The 19,131-nt window shown below is 46.2% G+C and overlaps 4 protein-coding genes across 4 annotated transcripts; 3 read left to right on the plus strand and 1 right to left on the minus strand.

Moving 5' to 3' along the window:
• Positions 1-7,761: 7,761 nt before the first annotated feature.
• On the plus strand, positions 7,762-14,724 carry PHALS_05520 (hypothetical protein; the record flags this gene model as incomplete). Its single annotated transcript, XM_024719077.1, has 2 exons — positions 7,762-7,992; positions 8,056-14,724. The coding sequence occupies 2 exons, from the start codon at positions 7,762-7,764 to the stop codon at positions 14,722-14,724; spliced, it is 6,900 nt and encodes a 2,299-aa protein (XP_024584412.1).
• A 1,305-nt stretch (positions 14,725-16,029) lies between these two features.
• PHALS_05521 (uncharacterized protein) lies at positions 16,030-17,451 on the plus strand (the record flags this gene model as incomplete). The annotated part of the gene is made up of 1 exon (XM_024719078.1): positions 16,030-17,451. The coding sequence occupies one exon, from the start codon at positions 16,030-16,032 to the stop codon at positions 17,449-17,451; it is 1,422 nt and encodes a 473-aa protein (XP_024584413.1).
• Positions 17,452-17,749: 298 nt separating this feature from the next.
• Positions 17,750-18,181, plus strand: PHALS_05522 (FAM177 family; the record flags this gene model as incomplete). Its single annotated transcript, XM_024719080.1, has 1 exon — positions 17,750-18,181. One exon carries the CDS (start codon positions 17,750-17,752, stop codon positions 18,179-18,181), a length of 432 nt encoding a protein of 143 aa, XP_024584414.1.
• A 41-nt stretch (positions 18,182-18,222) lies between these two features.
• On the minus strand, positions 18,223-19,058 carry PHALS_05523 (Predicted hydrolase (HAD superfamily); the record flags this gene model as incomplete). The annotated part of the gene is made up of 4 exons (XM_024719081.1): positions 18,223-18,377; positions 18,434-18,545; positions 18,612-18,889; positions 18,968-19,058. 4 exons carry the CDS (start codon positions 19,056-19,058, stop codon positions 18,223-18,225), a joined length of 636 nt encoding a protein of 211 aa, XP_024584415.1.
• Positions 19,059-19,131: the final 73 nt, after the last annotated feature.

A 19,131-nucleotide genomic window follows, 5' to 3' on the forward strand; every position in this document is an offset into this window, starting at 1 on the left:
GGTCAACCTCCGCCGACACAGTTCGATGAAACAGGGGTGGCTCAATTTCACGTGAACGTTTTAGTGCGCTGGCGCTAACACCAAAATTGTTATCAGTACATGCCGAGTGAACGGAATACTGTAATGGGCTACACTTGGTCATTACGTAAATGTGCATTAATGTACCTTTTGTATGCATTGCTGGAATTTCATAAAAGGATATTACAATATGGTAGTTCCAAATGCATAAGTGATTTCTTATATAAAGCCACAACCATTCTGTGTGATACAGAATGCTGATTTCAACTTGGGAATCTGTTCTGGTGACGAGAGAGTAACGTCTCTGTCTTGAGAAGTGGGTGGCTTAAGCAAGTCCCTTCTACTGGATATTTACTTCTTACGAAAGTTGAAGTTTAAGCTTTCGAAGTTCAAGCTCCGTACACCTAAAATTTGTTATCAGTTAATTCTGATGTTCAATCTCAGTACACCCTTGAATTATAAATCAGGAACTCACAGCATGATTGGCAAAACCTCTAGGAGCCCTTGGAATGTTTTGCATGTAGCTAGGAACTATAACTAAATTAGTTGCAAATTTGTCTTAAAGGGCTGTAGTCGTTCTTCTTTCCTCCAAGTTTGTCTTTCACCTTTCACGTCGGAAATTGCTTCTTCGTCGCACAAGCGTGTGGGGACTGTTTGTGAACAGCACCCTCTTACACCTGGTAGCACTTTGACCATTTTTTGAGCGACACTCTATTTTGAATTGACGACATGGCTGTTGAGTATGTCACGCATTCCAGTCCAAGCCATATCCATGTCCTCGTCCGAGCAACATGGAAGGAGTTGGGATACCACTCGGACCATCAGTACCGCAAACTGAGGTGTTGACGAATGAGATGTTTCCTCATTTGTCTTCACATGAGCAACTGGCACTCGAGCGGATGCGAACAGTCATTGGCAAAGCTGTAGTAGTCAGTTTGCTGCAGTCGTCTTCTCCGGATAACCAAAAGAACGCAGCCGTCAGATTCATGTGTCATAAGATTATGGAATCTCGGAAGCAGGTCGCAACTCCTGATTCATCGTACAAAACGATGCCGCTGAAGATGAACGCGTCTTTGTACCGCGGTGGAGAGAACGAGTCTCTCTCACAATGATTTGCCAAATTGAATGCAGCAATCACTGCAAGACAATTACGAGACCCCTTGCAGCAGGTGTTGTTCGTGATGTAAAATCTTGCGGGTCGTGCGAAGATTTGGGCGTTTGGTAAGCGTTTAGCCAATCTCAACTGCTTTTCCAGCTACGAACACTTCAAAGTCGAGCTAATGAAGGCGTTAGAACCACCACAGAGCGATTCTCGTGCCCGTGGGGAGTTTTGAAGCTTCGTCAAGGTCTTTACCACCTACACTCGTATACACAGCACTTTCGCTACTTGATATCGAGTATTGTCGACGAGCCAATTGACGTTTCAAAGCAAGTTGTAACGTTCATGGCAGATTTGAATTATAATCTAATTCTGAACCAATTCTTCCATGAGTATCTCAAGAGGCTGGACAATGCCCTCAACCGTGCGATGCAAGAAGTGTTCAGATCAAGCAATCCAGGTTCAATGGTTTTGTACCATGGCAATCGCCCCGCCAGGCGACCAGTACAAATGATGGTGCAGAGCCAATGGACATCTCGTGAATTTCCACGCATGGAAATGAGTGTCCTCGCAACGATGAAAAGTGTTACCGTTGTGGTAAGCCGGGTCATATTGTCCAAAAATGCAGAGTGTCTTTGCCAAGTCGGCAACAAACACGGGGTGCGTGATCGGATAACCGCGGACGCTATAAAGATCGTCGGATTGAACGCTTCCAAGAGTAAGAAACCGGAATCGTCCAAAGGAGGCGTTGCTATCTACTGGACCTGCAGCGGGGCTGTCGTGGCTCTTTGCTTTGAGGGAGCTAAGCTAAGTTCACCGATCTTACGTTCTTTCCAAGACTCAGTACGATTTTAGCGGTTTGCAATCCAATACCTCCAAGTACTAAAACCTTAGCCAAGGCAAACGAATACTTTTGTCTAGAATCAAAACTGTACTTAATTGCTTTTGTTGCGGCAGACCCGCCACTATCTAAAACCCTAGGTTTTCCTAGTTAATATAGTTATACCTAATTGATAGAGCAAGAAATTATTAATATGCATTGCTACTGGCAATCTTGGTAAGTGGTGGTTTCTTGTTACGGTGAAGCCACACCACTATGTGATTAACCTGTGTAATACACACCCATTATTCTGGTCATACAACAATGTGCGACCGCCCTTTCTTACAGGGTTAAAGTTGTGAATATCTCCAAATCACAATTTAACGTTCACCTCATACGAGGCTCGCGTGTCTGAGACACCTTAACGTTCTTTGAAAACAACTTTAAACATTCTCCGCTCTATGAGGTCTGTGTCTACGACACGCAAAGGACCTAGCCCAGCTGGCAGCGAGGGCGCCCATGAGCAAAGCCCTTCTTCTTCCGCACAGGGTCATCTCCGAACAGTATGTTCACGGCTTCACGGGAAACACATCTAATGCCCTCGGCAGCTGAGCGCAACACAACGCGCCAGCCTCATGCGACGAATTTCCTCGTCGACGAGTTGAAGGAAGAAGAAAGGAGTCCTCAACATGGGATGACGAGGAAGATGAAATGCGTCAACGGCGCGACGTGAGCCCAGATCAAACCTTGCGGACACCATCTCCGTTTTCCGACCTCTCGGCTTCCGAAGGAAGTGAAATTATTACCAATCGCCTCGACGAGGCACCGGAGCAGCAAATGGAGGCTGCTCATATGGCGGCTCTCCTGCGTTCGTATCCACGTTCGGTTGTGACCCTTATGTGGAATACGGCTTTCGCTCGGCGGATCCCGCTACTGAAGCGAAAAACGCGATCACTCGATCGTTAAACATCTACGTAGTCAGGTCTCCGGTCACTACACAAGCTGAGCTTGATCAGAGGAAAAATCTGCGAGCTCGCTTTTTCGTTCCCCAAGAGATCCCAATGGATCGGTATCGCGCTCGACTTTGAGCTTAAAAGGAGGGGCTTCTGATCCCGCAATGCGGACCATCCCTGTGGTGCTCGCCCCTGGCAAACCCTCTGCGGATGGTGATGAGCACTTTGAACGATGGGTGCAGCGGCACCCGGAAATTTAATCGCTGTCTACCTTTCAGCGAGGCCACACGGAAGTGTACGTGTGCGTTGAGCGCCATCTCAGATTTGAGTTTGCCAAACTCAGCGTATAACGCCGACTTCCTGCGTATTGTCGCCCTGAGACATAGGTTACAAATCATGACGCTCCCGTGAGCGCTGTGGTTTCTTACACGGGTGGATCTACTACCACAGCAGATCAGGGCCATAGCTTGAGCTCAGCTCACGGCCCTCGGGTTTTCCGGGCTACGAACAAGAAGCGCGGTGCGCAAGACGACGCGAAGCGTCATGATCCTTCTAATCATAAGCGTCTACGACGTCTGGGCAGTCTTGCCGTAGTGGTACCTCAAACTCCCATGAGTTCTCGGACTCCTTCGTCATCGGCACTCTGCCGAGCATTTCTTCGAGGTCGCCTACCGCTATGCAAAAGGCCCCAAGAACCTGGAATACTTTGTACACCGACTGCCTCGCGTTGACGAGTATCGTGCTCTGTCGGAGCGGCTTCCAGCCGTCGAGCAGACGTATACGTCCCTTCGTGCGACGGTGGAGCGCCTTGCCCCGTTTAAGACGAAAGATGTTGCACACTGTGCCCAGAACCAATTGCTGGTTCAACTTCTGAGTTACTCCAGGAGTCCATGTTGTCGAAGACACGGTTGACAAACAGCGTCACTGTGCCCACACCGTCGAAGGCCAAACACAAAGTCCATACTGATGGACTGCCAATACTCGGATGGTACCGGTAAACTGACTAGCAGCGCCGCTGCATTTGGAGAGGGTTTCGTCTTATGACACGTCTCACACGTGCGCACATTTGTGCTCGTCCACTTGTACAGCTTGTGCCATTAGTAGTGGCAACTCATCGAGCTGTACGTCTTCTCACGACCGAGATGACAACTGAGTGGGGTGTCTTGGACCTCACAGCGGACAAGGTATTTCAAATCCTCATCGTGAGGAATCACAACTTGAGGCGTATCGGTTGAATCGGTGCTATAATACAGCAACTAGTTACTCAGCGAAAATCGGTGTCACCTTTTGCGCAAACGCGCCGAAAATTTGTTGTCCGCATTTTCAAACTCCTTGCTCCTTAGAGCCTGTAGGAGCGCTACACACATAATGTCACCAGCGTATGCGGCGCGGACCAAATCCGTCACTAATGACGTCAACGTCGTGACACGAGCAAGCTCATAGTCCGGTCTGTGTGACAACGCATCAGTCAAAGCATACTGCTTTCCTGTTTTATTCTTCATCTCGAAGTAATATTCTGCGAATAAGGAGAACCACCTGGTCATCCTCTGCGAGAGGTAAGGCGACCGAGTCGCAGTGCGTAAGGACGCATGATCTGTGTAGATCACAGACGGCTTCGATCCAAGCAGGTGAACACTGAACTTGACACTTGCATACTTTATCGCAAGTAATTTCTTGTCGTGGACTGGGTGGTTCATCTCCCCAGCCTTAAGCTGGCGAGATTTAAACGCGACCACCCAATCTCGCCCCTCGGCGTATGCTTGCAGCAGTACACAGCTGATGGCAAATTTCGAAGCGTAACAGACGACACTAAAAGGACGATCGGGTCTGGCAACGCCAGTATTGGTGCATGAAGAAGGCTGTCTTTGACCCTGTCAAAAGCCTCCCTATGCTCGGTGTCCCAATCTTTATTGTTATTAAGGAGATTAGACAATGGCCGTGCCATTTCTGCATAATTTGCGCTATACTTATGCAAGTAGTTGGCGAGGCCAAGCCACTTGCGCAAGATCTTTTGGTTATTTGAAACCGGCCAGTTCATAATGGCCTTGGCCTTAGCGGAGTCGCTCAATCGCTTTCACGTTCAGCCCCAGCTCCACAACTAGACTCTCGTGGGGAGCGCCATTGGGTGGTTGAGACGATTGTCGATCACAAGGATCGATCGACCCGTCATCGTGGAAAGAAGCAGTTGAGCCATCAGTAGTTCTGCAGAGTTTAGTGGCGCGGCTATCCATCGGCCTCGGACACGTGGAGACCTCGTCAGGCCTTAGAGTCTGATGTCCCCGACAGGGGTCCGCAGCTACGAGAATCGCTTGTAGCGTTGCTAGAGGAAACACTATGACGATTAGAGCTTAGTTGTGCTCGGTCATAACCGGTAGTCCTACCAGGACCGACTCGGTGAAGCAGACGCTCCACCTTGTTTTCGTTCTCAAGGCGAACACAAGTCCGCCAAGGGGTAAGCTTTGCTGATATGGACTGGGTCGTATCATCACGATTGTTTATCCGACGCCAGCGGAAGAACGTTCCATATAGAACCTCTTGTCTCCATTACGGTTTAGAATGGAGAAAATATCAAAGTGTTATGGAACCGTTTTTGCCTAAACGACAGAGAACGCTCCTTCATGTTTTCTTGTTCACTGGATCGCTTCATTGTGGATCGGAAAGGGAGTCGCTCCAAAAGGTCTGCAACATTATCAAAGTGCTTTCGACTTTGTGGAAGGGATGATGTCATGGGTTATACCTAGCCGTTACATTAAGGTACATTTATTGTACCTTCTGTATGCGTTGCGGGAAATCATGAAAGAACATTTCGGTCTGGTAATTTCAAATGCATACGTGATTTCTTATGTAAAGTCACAAACATTTTGTGTGATACAGAATGCTGATTTCTACTCGGGGATCCGTAATGATGACGAAGCCGACGGGTCTCTGTCTTTCAAAGTGGGTGGCGTAAGCCAGTCTCTACTGGAAAATTTCCACGAAATTTGAAAATTAAGCTTTTGGAAGCTCAAGATCTGTACACCCAAGATTTATTACTAGTTGAAGCGGAGTTGCAACCTCAGTACACCCTTGATTTGTAAATTGGGAGCCCAAGATATTGTTAGTAACATTTCTAGAACCCCTTGTTTTTTTTGCGCTTAGCTAGAAAACATAACTCATTTTAATCTGGTTGCAAATATGCCCTTCAGGGCTTAAGTCGTTCTTCTTCCCTCCAAGTCGAGCCTGTCCTTCTTCTTCCCTCCAAGTCGAGCCTGTCCTTCTCCTTCCACGTCTGATTCGCTTCTCGTCGCACAAGCGTTTGTATTGTGTTGGGGACTATTTATGAACAGCGTTCTCCATCAATTGACATGGTCACCCGTCGCAACACCTTCCAATTAGTGAAATGGAACCGACCCTGCCGTGAGTAATACTCTGGTTGGCAGCTCGTACAGCTGTTTCACGAAAACAAGCGTACCTTAAATAGAAGAAACTTGATGCAATGCGGTGTCATGTCGACGTCCAGCCGTGGGTTGAACTTTGCAAAGGCAAGCATGAGACTATCTCGAAGTAAACGTCCGTTTCGCTAAAGGTAGAATTTTCGAGCGTCAAGGCGGGTGATACGGTGTGTTTTCCTCATGCAGTACGTATAGTGAATGAGATATCATCGATACTTTTGCCAAGTTGAAGTGCCCAAGGTGCATCCCTCACAGAGAAACAATATTTAACCTCCGCCGCTTGAAGCTCATTTCTCATGACCGGTAGACTAAAAAAAAGGTCGCAGAGAGACTTTTTCGCGCTCGATTTGATTTGAGTGTGAGTGGAAGGCCTGCCCACACAGGCCTTAAAGGGCTCTACACCAGCACTTCGGACAATTCAACCCCGATCACGGCGTAACAATTTATGCAAAAGTCGACTTTACTCTTGCGCTTGCAATTGAGCAAGCTGTTGCTACACCGTTCCGTACCCAGAGGGGGAACCGTAAGTATCTAAGAAAACTAGTTACCTAGGTTGCTGTGCTATATCAAGGTTCTAATCAATGCATAGACAAACTCCGCCTATTTTTCTGAATGCTTATACCACGGTTGATTCCACCTAATGTTTGCCTTTTCGTGCAATGAAATCAATCATTTTCCGGACCTGTAAATCTGATCGAGGGGTGCCGCGTCGATAATAAGAGTCGATTCTTTTCCGTGGCAACTATGCAGCACGCGTTACATATTCAATAGGCAATACACAAGCTGCTGCTTATGCACTAGTATGAAAAGTTGTCGAATGAGCTGAACAAGTAGTAGCCTTCAAAAGTAAGCAGATGCATTCCATCTTCGGCCAGATTGATTTTTTTCGCAACCATTGCATTTTTTTAATTTTTTCAGTGGAGCTTGCAGACTCTAATGTAACTGTCCGAATGTCGTGAACACTTACTGCAGTCTCTAAGGTCTGTCAAAGATGTGATTCGTATTATTGTTGATTAGTATTGACGTCTGTGATCTAAATGTCAAAATATCAAATCGTATGGTGTGCACCACTCCAAAACCTTACAGGACTGCAGTTGCCGCCATTTTTGTCCTCAAGCGACAAGCCCCGCACCGATTCTCCACTTTAAGTGTTTATTGACCCCGTGCGAGCCCGCCCTATCATCGCTGTATTCGGCTGAAGTCCATCGCAAGGACATCACCAGTGGCTTTATCTATATAGGTGCGTTGTGTAGCAGTTCTAGGGGGCAGACACCGTCGTCGCGACCCTACGCGTCCATTTCGCCAAAACCATACCGTGCAATGCTCAAACGTTAAGGCAAATGTTTATTGTGTCTATGCGCAGTCTAAATGACCGTCATCCAACAGGATCAGACCACCACAGTGACACAAGTGCCAGTGGATTCTGGCAAGCAGAAGCAAATGGATATTGAACCCGAGGCAAGTCCGGTTAGCGCTCATGCTAGTGTAGTCATGAATGATCTCAAGCTAGAAGACTTGACAAAGGTTGAGGACAACGAGAAGCGTCGAATTCGCCGCAAAAGCTCAAAAAAGGTTACGTACGTGGAGGAGGACGACATGTCAGAGGTCGAAGAAGCTATTATCGCCGACAGAAAGAAGCGTGCACAACAACTTGACTACCAGCTTCGAACTGTACGTAATTTATTGTGTGAAAGGCACACGCTGGAAATCTAATACCTTTTGTCACTAATATAGGATGTGGGTTATCCACAACTGGACCAGATTGTTGGACGACGAATAAATGAATCTTCTGGACTCGTAGAGTATTTATGCAAATTTCTTGGTCGCTCGTACTTGCATCTGTACTGGCTAACATTTGATGAAGTGGAGCTTTTTATACCAGAAGGGTACCAGAAATCTCATCGCGTGCAAGTCTACGATCGTAAGCTGAGGCGAGAAGGATACCAGGCAATGGATGAGGTTGATGACCTTGAGGCAAATAAACTGACGGTGGAGAAAATTCTGAATCACAAGGTGGATCCAGCCGATCATTTAGACGAACAGATTGAGAAGAGACGCCATCAATTACCTTACGTGCCTAGGTTTCCGCGTATGACCAACTATTTCTTCGTGAATAATGCCGACATCATACCGGAGCGTATGTTGGGAATTGTAACGAAATTGACGAAAGAAGTTGGAGGCGACATCTTCCAGCACCCGGTCGATGTTGAGGAGGTACCTGACTACCTTAACATTATCATGAATCCGATGGATCTTGGAACAATCTCCATGCGAATTGGTCGGGAAAGCTACTACGTTGGACCATCGGCTGTCTCTCTGTTTGCTTCAGATGTGCGGTTAGTTTTTCAGAACTGCAAAGCTTATAATGCAGAGGGATCCGACATTTGGCGCGTTGCAGACCAGCTTCTACGCACTTTTGAAAAATGGTTGTATGACTGGATACTTTCCCCATCAGCGTGGCTTCAATTACCTTCTTCTGGGGATGCAGAAAAAGATCAACGTCTTCAGATTGAATTTTGTACCGAAGCTAAATTTTTTTATGATGTCTGGGCGCCTTGGCAGATTGGCTGCTGTGTTTGTAGAATTAAAGATCATGTTGATCAACTTCTTCTGTGTGACCAATGCGACGGCGAGGCTCATATGCATTGCGCTACTCCGCAGATCACGAAATTACCAGAGGATGAATGGTTCTGTGGGTACTGCCGAGCAAGAACAAAATATCACGAAAAGGTAAAAGCGGTGAAGCAACCTAGTACGGATAAAATGTTTTTATTGGAGAAAAAAGAAGCTATCACGAGTGTTGCTACTTCTGTCTTTGACACCACTGCGATACACGCGGACAAGAAGACAGTCACCTTGAGCGAGCACGTACCTGATATTTTAATGGAGCGAGCTGATGGTGAAGGTAAAGTAAACAAGAAAACATCCAAACGAATCCTTAAGGGTATAAATGCTACGAAAAGTTTGGCACCCATCAGCGTGAAAGATCGTGCTGCCACATTTTTTCTTGTTAAGTGGGTCGGTATGTCAGTTCGATTTTCAACGTGGGAGCGCCCTGAGGATATTGGTGACGATGAGCAGATTCAAAGGTACTTTAAATTCAGTCGTGTGCCAAGCGCTAAGGAGATTCGTGAGACGACGTGCCAATTGCCATGCTGCTTGAAGCGACACCAATATGCGCTCGCAACGAGTACAAGTGGAAGTCGATGTTGTGAAAAGGACTGTTTTTGTACGCTCGGTCATGGCCATGAGGGCGTGTGCAGTCGTAGTAGAAAAATTATGGGAGGGACTTACGGTAGCAAGACCTATCAACAACTTCACATGCAAGAACAAGTCAAGGCACAATTATTTGCTTTTCATTGTCTGCTGAATAATCACACGCCCGACAGGGATGTGCTTAAGCAATGCGGTATGTATACGAGTGCGTTTGTAATCACAATGCAGTACTTGGCACCCAGAGCTCTGAAAGAGGATGACGATGAAGATTATTCCGATGGAGATGGGGACTCATCTGATGACGATGCTGACTTTGATGCAATGAATGATTACCTAAATCGACCAGCTTTCTATCCTGGAATCCTAACTTTGGAGAATGACGAGGACGGCAGCGATGGTGAAAGTGGAGGTCACAGAAAACGGCTAGAAGAAGAAGTCGGTGAGGTGCTCAGCTCTATCGTTGAACATGTTGCTCTCGGTTACCCTACCGAGCTTGAGAGAATCAAAGCTGAATTTGGTTTTAACTCGACGTACCCAGCAACTGCTTTTAATGAGCTTCCAGCTTTCACAGAATATTGCGTTAATTTAGTTCGATCACCGTTTGGTTTAGGCATGCGTCTTGGAATCAGCAGCAACAACAACGTTTCGGTTCTAGGATTTCAGATTCTTGCAAATGGAATGGTAGGCCCCGCTCAGGCCTCTGGAGCTATATCAGTTGGTGATGTGCTTGTAGCTGTGAACAATTCATCGGTGGCTGGTCGCTCGTTCCAAGATGTCGTCGGATTGATTAGTGCGTCCTCCAGTCATGTTATTTTCCATTTTCATTCTCCTCGACCAGCATTTATGTACCCTCCATACTGTCAAGCAAAGCAAGTCATGAAGACCCAACTTGGTAAGATTCCTGATGATGCAGCACCCTACAACTCTAAGTTTACGAATTACAGTTACAAGAAGTACAAACGAATGCTCAAGGTGGGTATCGCTGATCCTAATGTGGCATCATCAGCTTCAACGCAGACGTTGATGCAATATACGAATTACATCGCTCCAAGCGGCCCTATGCAACATCTTTACACAGGAGTAGTCGACAACAGTATCGACCCACATGAGCACTTTGCTAGCTTTCTTCCAGAGCGAAGTATTGCAAGAACTAAAAAGTCACGCAAAAATACTACGGCTGCAAGCGAGCATGGGGATACGAATGAGTTCGTACCATACGAGCAGTCGCCAACGTACAAGGGTGGACGCACGCTGCGTGCTTATCAAGTTGAAGGCCTCAATTGGATGGTGTCCTGTATCAAAGCTCAAAGATCGTGTATTTTGGCGGATGAGATGGGTTTAGGAAAAACGGTTCAAATAGTCTCACTTATCGAACATATGAAATCAGAGGAGTTGATTCGTGGACCGTACTTGATTGTCGTTCCGCTATCGACGATTCAGCATTGGCGACGTGAATTTGAGAGCTGGACGGATCTAAATGTGTGCGTTTATCACGATATTGGTGACCGTACCACAAAGTTCACGGCTAAAGATATGCGCGCAATCATTCGAGACCAGGAATGGTACTACCCGAGTTTGGGCAATTCCATTTTTAAGTTTCACATCCTACTCACCACTTTTGAGACGATTTTGACCGACTTTGAAGAGTTCGAGCACATTCACTGGCGCTTAGTCGTAGTTGATGAAGCGCATCGATTGAAAAGTGCCGGATCACGTGTGCTTAAAATGATGCGCGTTTTACACGTCGACCGCAAGGTTTTGCTGACGGGTACACCTTTGCAAAACAATACACAGGAGTTATGGGTGCTACTGAATTACTTGGAGCCAGTAAAGTTTGCCAGCTTGGAGGACTTTAATCGAGATTTTGGGAAATTGTATTCGCAGGAGCAGGTCGTGCGACTTCAGCAACTGCTGGCACCATACATTTTGCGTCGTGTAAAGGAGGACGTTGAAAAAAGTATTCCTCCGAAAGAGGAAACAATTATTTCCGTAGAGCTAACGACGCTACAGAAACAGTACTACCGAGCGATATACGACAAGAATAAGAGCTTTTTGTACCGCGGCACAAAGAACGGGTTGCCGACGCTGAATAATATCCAACTGCAATTGCGAAAATGCTGCAATCATCCATTCTTGATCAAGGGTGTCGAGGAGCGAGAGCTTGGCGAGCTTGGCAGGAATCCTTCACCATCACAAGTGATGGAGAAAACAATTGAGTGCTCTGGCAAAATGATGCTCGTGTCCAAACTGATTCCAAAACTCAAACGGGACGGACACAAAATTTTGATCTTTAGTCAATTTTTGAAGCAGCTTGACCTACTTGAGCGGTATTGCGATGCAAACTCATTTATTTACGAGCGTTTGGACGGCTCTTCAGGTGGAAGTGTGCGCCAAAGCGCCATTGATCGATTTTCGAGGCCTCACTCGAAGTCTTTTATTTTTTTGTTGAGTACGAAAGCTGGTGGTGTGGGTATCAATCTAATTGCAGCTGATACAGTCATCATTTTTGACAGCGACTGGAATCCGATGAACGATTTGCAAGCTCAATCACGTTGCCACCGAATTGGTCAAAAGAAGAGTGTCCAAGTCTATCGTCTGGTTACCCACAACACGTACGAAAGCGAAATGTTCGACCGTGCTTCACGAAAACTCGGTCTTGAGCATGCAGTGTTAGGTACGGCGTCATTTAATGAAAACTCTCAGATTACAAAGCCATCGGCAGAGCAGCTTGTCGAATTGCTGAAGCGCGGAGCGTATGCGTTACGAGAAGACGACGACACGGCTTCAAGGGAATTTGCTGAGCGCGACATTGAGACTATCTTGAAGGAAAATGCTCGTGTTATGGTTGTAGGCGGTGCGTCGAACTCCAACAAAGGCGCAGACGACAAAACGGTTTCGCAGAAAAAGTCTCCATTTAAGTCCTCAAAAAGAAAATCACTCGGTGGTATGGCAGTAGATCGCTCGTCCTTCGTAGCGGATGGCGCGACTGGGGAATTGTCTGTGGATGATCCAAACTTTTGGGAAAAGGTTCTTCCAGGCGCTGTTTCCGTTGAAATGCTGAGTCTGAAACTCGAAGATGGGAGCGCCGTTAATTCTCGCCAATCAAAAATCAAATTTATCAGCAATTTAGACATTGCTTTAACGAGCTTGGTCACTGAAATGAGTTCAGGCATTAATGCAGACGAAAGTCGCGTCGGAAGTAGAGACATTCAGCATGAATACGATATTGCTATCCAGGTACTAAATACCGTGAGCTCAAAGTATCGCGGTGAATTCTCCAATGACCAAATTGATCTCGTGAAAGGATATTTGACAAAATTGGAAAGATCACGCGTGCGAAGCTGTCGATTGGCTCCATCTCGACCGAACTTGTTCCAGGATGAGGAGTTTGGTACACCAAGGAAAAAACGTAGGAGAAGAATTCTTACAGCTGAAAGCAGTGAAGATGAACCGTATGGTGATGCCCCTTTAAAGAAAAGAAGAACTAAACGACGTGGTCGTCCGCCAAAACATCTGCGAAATGAAGAACCAGCTCCACCCATTCCACTGATCCAAGGCGGCATTTTAAATGAAAGCGACGATTTGTGCACTCTTTGTGGTGACGGAGGATTGATACTGCTATGTGATGGCCCATGTCATCGCTCCTTTCATCTTGAGTGTGTGGGTATGAAAGACGAGCCGAACGACGAACAATGGCTGTGTCCAGATTGCTCTGAGGGTCGTCACATGTGCTTGATTTGCAAACAGGTCGGTGAAATGGGGGTGGAGTTTGGTGTCACACAATGCTCGGTGGCAAAGTGTGGTCGTTTTTACCATAAAGGCTGCCTAGCAGAGAACCCATGGGTAGAGTGGGTTGGCAAGAAACGATTTCGTTGCCCGAGTCACTACTGCCATGCCTGTTCAAAACCCACTAATTTGCGAGCAAAAGCTAAGAACAAAGCGACAAGTAATAATAAGGGTGGCGTTGTAAGCTGTATTCACTGCTCCCAATCCTTCCATCCCGAGTGCATTCCATCGGTGGACAAATTTATACGTCTGTCAAGGAATCTTTTGCTTTGCGCCAATCATCTGGACGGAAAAAAATCACTTGCTCCAGTAGTGAGGAAAAGTAAATCTCAACGCGCAGGTGCAGCGCTTGTCACGGGAGAAGCTCAGCAGCGACTAGAAGTTCCAAAAATTATCCCTTTCGATGACGGCAACGTGGAGCAACCAGAAAAAAGGAGCAGCAAGAGGAAGCGCACATCACAAGCAAAAAGTTTCAGCTTGTTTGTGTCGAAAAAGAGCAACACTACGAGTTCAGCAGTAAAAGTGAAGGTCTGCGCACTCTGCCACTGTGAAAGTGTGATGGAACGAGGTGATAGTGTTCACGATCTGGCATCTGCACCCAATGTAAAAAAAGTAGCAGACTCTACCAAAGCAAATATGGCTGTGGTGGGGCCGTTTATTGAGGCCCCTGTTCGCTTAAAATATTCGGACAGACCTAATGAATTGGTGTATGTTCACTTGAATTGCGCTGTACACTCACCCGAAGTGTATGTAAAGGCCGACGGTCTGATTATGAACTTGCCGAAAGCTGTAAAGCGAGGAAGGCAGCTTAAGTGTACCAGTTGTCATCAATTCGGTGCCACAGTTGGCTGCATTGTAACCAAGTGTCGGCGCAACTATCACCTGCGTTGCGCCTTGGAAAGTGGTGGTAAAATCGACAGCTCTACATACGCATTAAAATGCAAGCCACATGCTACTGCGCACCAGGAACCTACTCGAGTGTGCGTGTGCAATTCTAATGAGGACGATTCAAAGCTTACAATGAGGTGCTCTTCCTGTTCCGCAAAGTATCATCCCAAGTGTGTCAACATGTCGGAGCGTCAAGCGTCTCGCATAGCAAAAACGTGGGTCTGCAGCATGTGCGATGGATCTGCTGCTGCAAAACCAGCTACTTCAATACATATGGTCACCAAATCAGCAGTGAAGAAACAATTGCCGAAGAGCAAGCTAAAGATTGAAGACGGAGCGGCACTTCAAAGGAGCAATCCAAGTACTGAAAGTGCCGCAACCGCGACATCGAAGCGCAAGAAGCCGAAGCGAAATCGCTTGAGCATGCCACGGAACAAATCATGTCTTAAGTCAACCGGGGCAGGCCATGGTATTTCGCCGCATATGGACGCTAACTGGGACAGCGGCGAGTAGGTTGAAAGAAAAAAGATAAAAAACAGTTTATAGCATCCCACAATATTCTGGTTTAGCATGTCATTTTCGCGACATGTGCAAAGGGTACATTTTAACATATGCTGACTACCGAGATATTCATCCGAGAATAAGTGCAGAGTTTGCCTGACTTCATGTCGCTTTCTATGTACACGCACTTTTCTCGGCAGTCTCCAGTAGTAATACAGGCGTGCTGACAAATGAGAACACCATCGTCGTCACAGGAAAATCTACATCTAATTTATTAGTATTGACCGCCTCCTCATGACCAGATGCTTGTACAGAGCGTTTGCAGGCGGCCATACTGGCCACTCATAACATGACAATCAATATTTTTCAATACAAAGCAACAAATTGGCCAGTAAGATTTCGGATGCATTTCAAGTTGCCGATGATGGGCTATTGCCTAGAACACAGTCTTATTCACATACAACGGTCTGGTTAGCTTGCCTAAAAAAATCAATTGAACTTCAACTCACTTCCGCTGCGATGGACTCGGGCAAAGTATCGTGTTCTCGTTGCCACAACTATGAAGTAATTAATGGGTGGCGAGCAATGAATTCCGAAAATCATGCGTCTCGTATTTCATGTAAAGGCAATCAGCTGTTTGGTCTCTACCGTCTTGTTATGTGATTTGCAGGGGGGACACTTTGTAAAACATAATACTAGACTGTTTGGCCTATCGTTGGTAATATTTCAGGTCAGAAATGGGCTCTGCGGAAGCCAGCTGAAGAGTGCAAAGGGTAAAATGTGCACAATGGAACTTTAATAATTGACGGTCTCAGAGTGTATACCAGCTTGTGATCTGGCTTCCCTCCTCCACTGCCTCATTGAAAGTTTCATTCTACAAATTGCTCGCACCTCAGGGTATTGTAAATTGTTTTCCTTTGCTAACTGCTGGCAAGTGTCGCGAGCAACTCCTGATAGCAATCTCATCAACGAAACTGAACCCCAGCGTCACCAACTGTAACCAGTCCGTCTCTAAGGCTTCCGGCACCTCCAGTCTCTTGCTGGTACAATCCCAAGTCCTCCGTTTCGTTTCGCAATCACATTTTCACTTGCCAATTGGCTTTTCACGGGCCAAACGACGCCAAGAGGCACACGCAACCCACGCGCTAAAGTGCGATCCTTCACAACACCTTTCAACACTTCAACTACCACGAGCGAATAGCCCAAGCGTTTTTCATGCCACTTTCTATCTCGTTTTATCACTCGAAACGTGGTGATATCATAACCAATTCTTACAAGAGTGTAGCATTACACGATCGTGAAAAGACAAAGTTCAAAATGGCATTGCCGTGCGAATTTTACCGCAATATTTGGGGTTTCACTGAGGATGAGGATGCAGCGCTTCGACGACGCGCTCGATCGACAAAGTTTAGCTCTTGCCCACCCTCAGCAACATCTCGCAAATTTAAAAAAAGAGTGGCAACAGGTCATCTTGTCGACATTGCACAAGTGGCTCATGTAGTCACGACCATGTCAGACTTTCGCTCTGATTACGGGGAAGACACAAAAAGGGTTCGGCTTGTCAATATTTGGGATGACCGTAGTCTCGCATTAGGTCTTGAGGCCAATTCTAACCATTCCGTAAGTAGCTTTGGACAATGTCCTTCGACTGCTGACACAGAGCCTGAAAAAATGATGTCACCTATCTGCAGTCGCGCAGACCGGATCACTGAACTCAGTTGTGAAGACAGTGAAGAGGAAAACAATAGCTTTGTGTCCTCCATGAAGAATCGACACCGACCAGGTGAACTCAAGCGAACAAAAACACCTGAAGTAATTTTTCCAAGTCTTAAGAAAAATGCTAAAGGGGACCAGTTGACCCGAAAGGAGCTTAATTTGAAAAATGTGCCAGTTTCTCCTCCTTCCTCGCATAATGGCAGTCTTATTTTCAGTGCCATCTTTTCGAATCAACGCGATTGGAGCTGGAGCGCGAAATTCCTTCTTGGAATTCATGAACCCATTCGTCATGCTCTTTTCGTCATGGATCGATTTCTAGAACAATCTCAGAGTCAATCAAAACCTGTGGCTTCACACACGCTGGCTCTCGAGTCGCATGTGGCTGAATTCTTTCTCTGGTTCAAAACGTTCTTCGTCGAGTATTTGCTATGTCAACATGAGGTCAAAGCCGCTGTGTTACTGCCAATGCTAAACTTGACTGCACCTACGAAGCAGCAGATTTTGGATGTGTACCACAATATCAAGCTGATGCTGGCACAAATTCAGCAACTTGAACGTGCATTATGTGTCAGCGGTGCTTGCAGTGCTTCATCGTGGCTTCTTCGACTTCAAGTGTTGCAAAGCGAAATACGACAGCTCAATCGCACGCTGCATTCTGCATTGAATCGGGAAGAGACGACATTGAACGCAGCTATGAGTGATGCATTCACGGAACGCACTTTTCGAAGCCACATCATGCCTCGAATTTTTCGTGCCATTCGAGCAAAACGCGTGGTCGTGCCGTGGATTGTCGAACGCAGCAAGATTTGGGGTGGAGAAACAGAACATCGCAGTATCCAAAGCATGCTGCCCTTTTCAGCAAAGTTCATGTATTGCAAAGTGTGGCGACCTTATTTTATAAGCAATGTGGCGGTGGCTATGAAGAATCTAAACCAATTTGACAGCTCATCAGACTCAAACAGTAGTGCCAGTAGTGGCTCGACATCTAGCGAACGCAATGGGGAAATATGCTCCGTTATGTGAAAATGAGGCACTATACTGCTCTTTTTCTAACAGCTTGACAGCTATTTATTCTGAACTAACTCCATCTTAGCTTGAAGGTGAAGCAGCTAGAATATTTGCATTTTCATACGAATAAATGAAAATGTTTTTTTTAAATTCGCTTGAACTTTGTGCTCGACGATTGAGACTTAAAAACTGAAATGAACTGACAAACGCTTGACGGTTAATGGGTAGTTAGATTTGTTATTGTCGATCGATCAATAACGGAATTACTAATTCCGAATTAGCCCCTACACGTCGAACATAAAACGTCCTGGCTATGGACACGAAAGCTCGTGTTGATGGTGAAAGCAGTGATCAAGCCGTGAAGCATCTTTTGTCGGACAAGCTGATCAACACAACTGACCAGACTTCACAATTTCTCGAAGAATGTTCCGGTGTGCGCTTGCTGCCTGAATTTGTATGGGATTGGATCTGCTGGTCTGGTAATAAAACATTTGACATCTTGGATTTTGCGGGTGAGGTAGTGGCGAACTTTTTAGGACTCAATCAATCGAAATATCAATGGATCATCGATGCTCAAGAGCGTGAGGAGCAGAAAAAGCAGCAGCGACGACTTGAAATGCGCCAACGTCGTCAGCTTTGTTTAGAGCAACTTCTTAAAACAGAACAGCGTAAACTTGAGGAACTTGAAATCGGTGCGCGTAACAAGGAGGCGGTCTTTATTGACTCATCTGACGCAAAGCATTAGGTCGTATGTCGCAAAATTTTAAGAAATAATATGTATTTCGTTCAATTATGTTTGCTATGCCATAAAGGGTGAGTTGGCGGTCGGACTCCTGCGCGCATCAGCATATGCACAGCAGCCTTTTCAATATACTGCAGCTGTCGATTCACAAAACTTTCTCCTTCCGGTGCTAACTGCTCCGATCGGATTGTAAATAGCCCTACAATACATCAATTACATCTTTCTCGATCAAACGAACGTAAGAAACTATCAAACCATGAAGATTGCCGAACAGCACATCCGTCGAATACCGGTCGCCAATAATTACGAGAGTTTGCGGATCTACTTCGCCAAAGTGTTTTTGCACGAAAGCAAAACCTCCTGGTTTCTAAATGACAAACATTTATGTAAATCTCGTGCGAAGTCGGTCAACGAAACATAAATTTAGTTCTACTTTTTGATTGTGTCGAAGCACTTGGACATGTAGACCCTCTTCGATCTTTTTAGCTTCGATTCCGTCCTTGTCGTCCGTCGACCCAGCGGAATTGGAGAATATAATGACGCCTGCTTCTCCAAAAACTCGACGGCATTCGGCCAATGACGACACCAAATGAGGACAAAGTTCCATTTTATGTGGCATAGTTAGCGTGTTGTCCTTGTCAAAAATAACACCACGAAATCCGCGATCTCGGAGGGTCTGAAAAGGCACCTCCGTCACATCTAAAGCACAAGCTGGGATAAGTCTTATGAAGTGGTCACCATTCAATCATAAGAAAGCTACATTTTATCATAGGAGACTTTGTACTTCACCATTTACGGAGAGATGGGGTAGCAAGAGCTGCGGGTGGCGCGTAAATACGCGACAGAACTCGACCACGCCGCCTAGATTCAGGCCTTTCATGGCAGACAAAATAAATTACTCTCGAATTTGATTGATCCGCGCTTCTACCAATCATCGCTTTTGAATAGGGACA

This window comes from Plasmopara halstedii, assembly GCF_900000015.1.
Source record: "Plasmopara halstedii genome assembly, contig: Scaffold_2904, whole genome shotgun sequence".
Taxonomy (NCBI): domain Eukaryota; phylum Oomycota; class Peronosporomycetes; order Peronosporales; family Peronosporaceae; genus Plasmopara; species Plasmopara halstedii.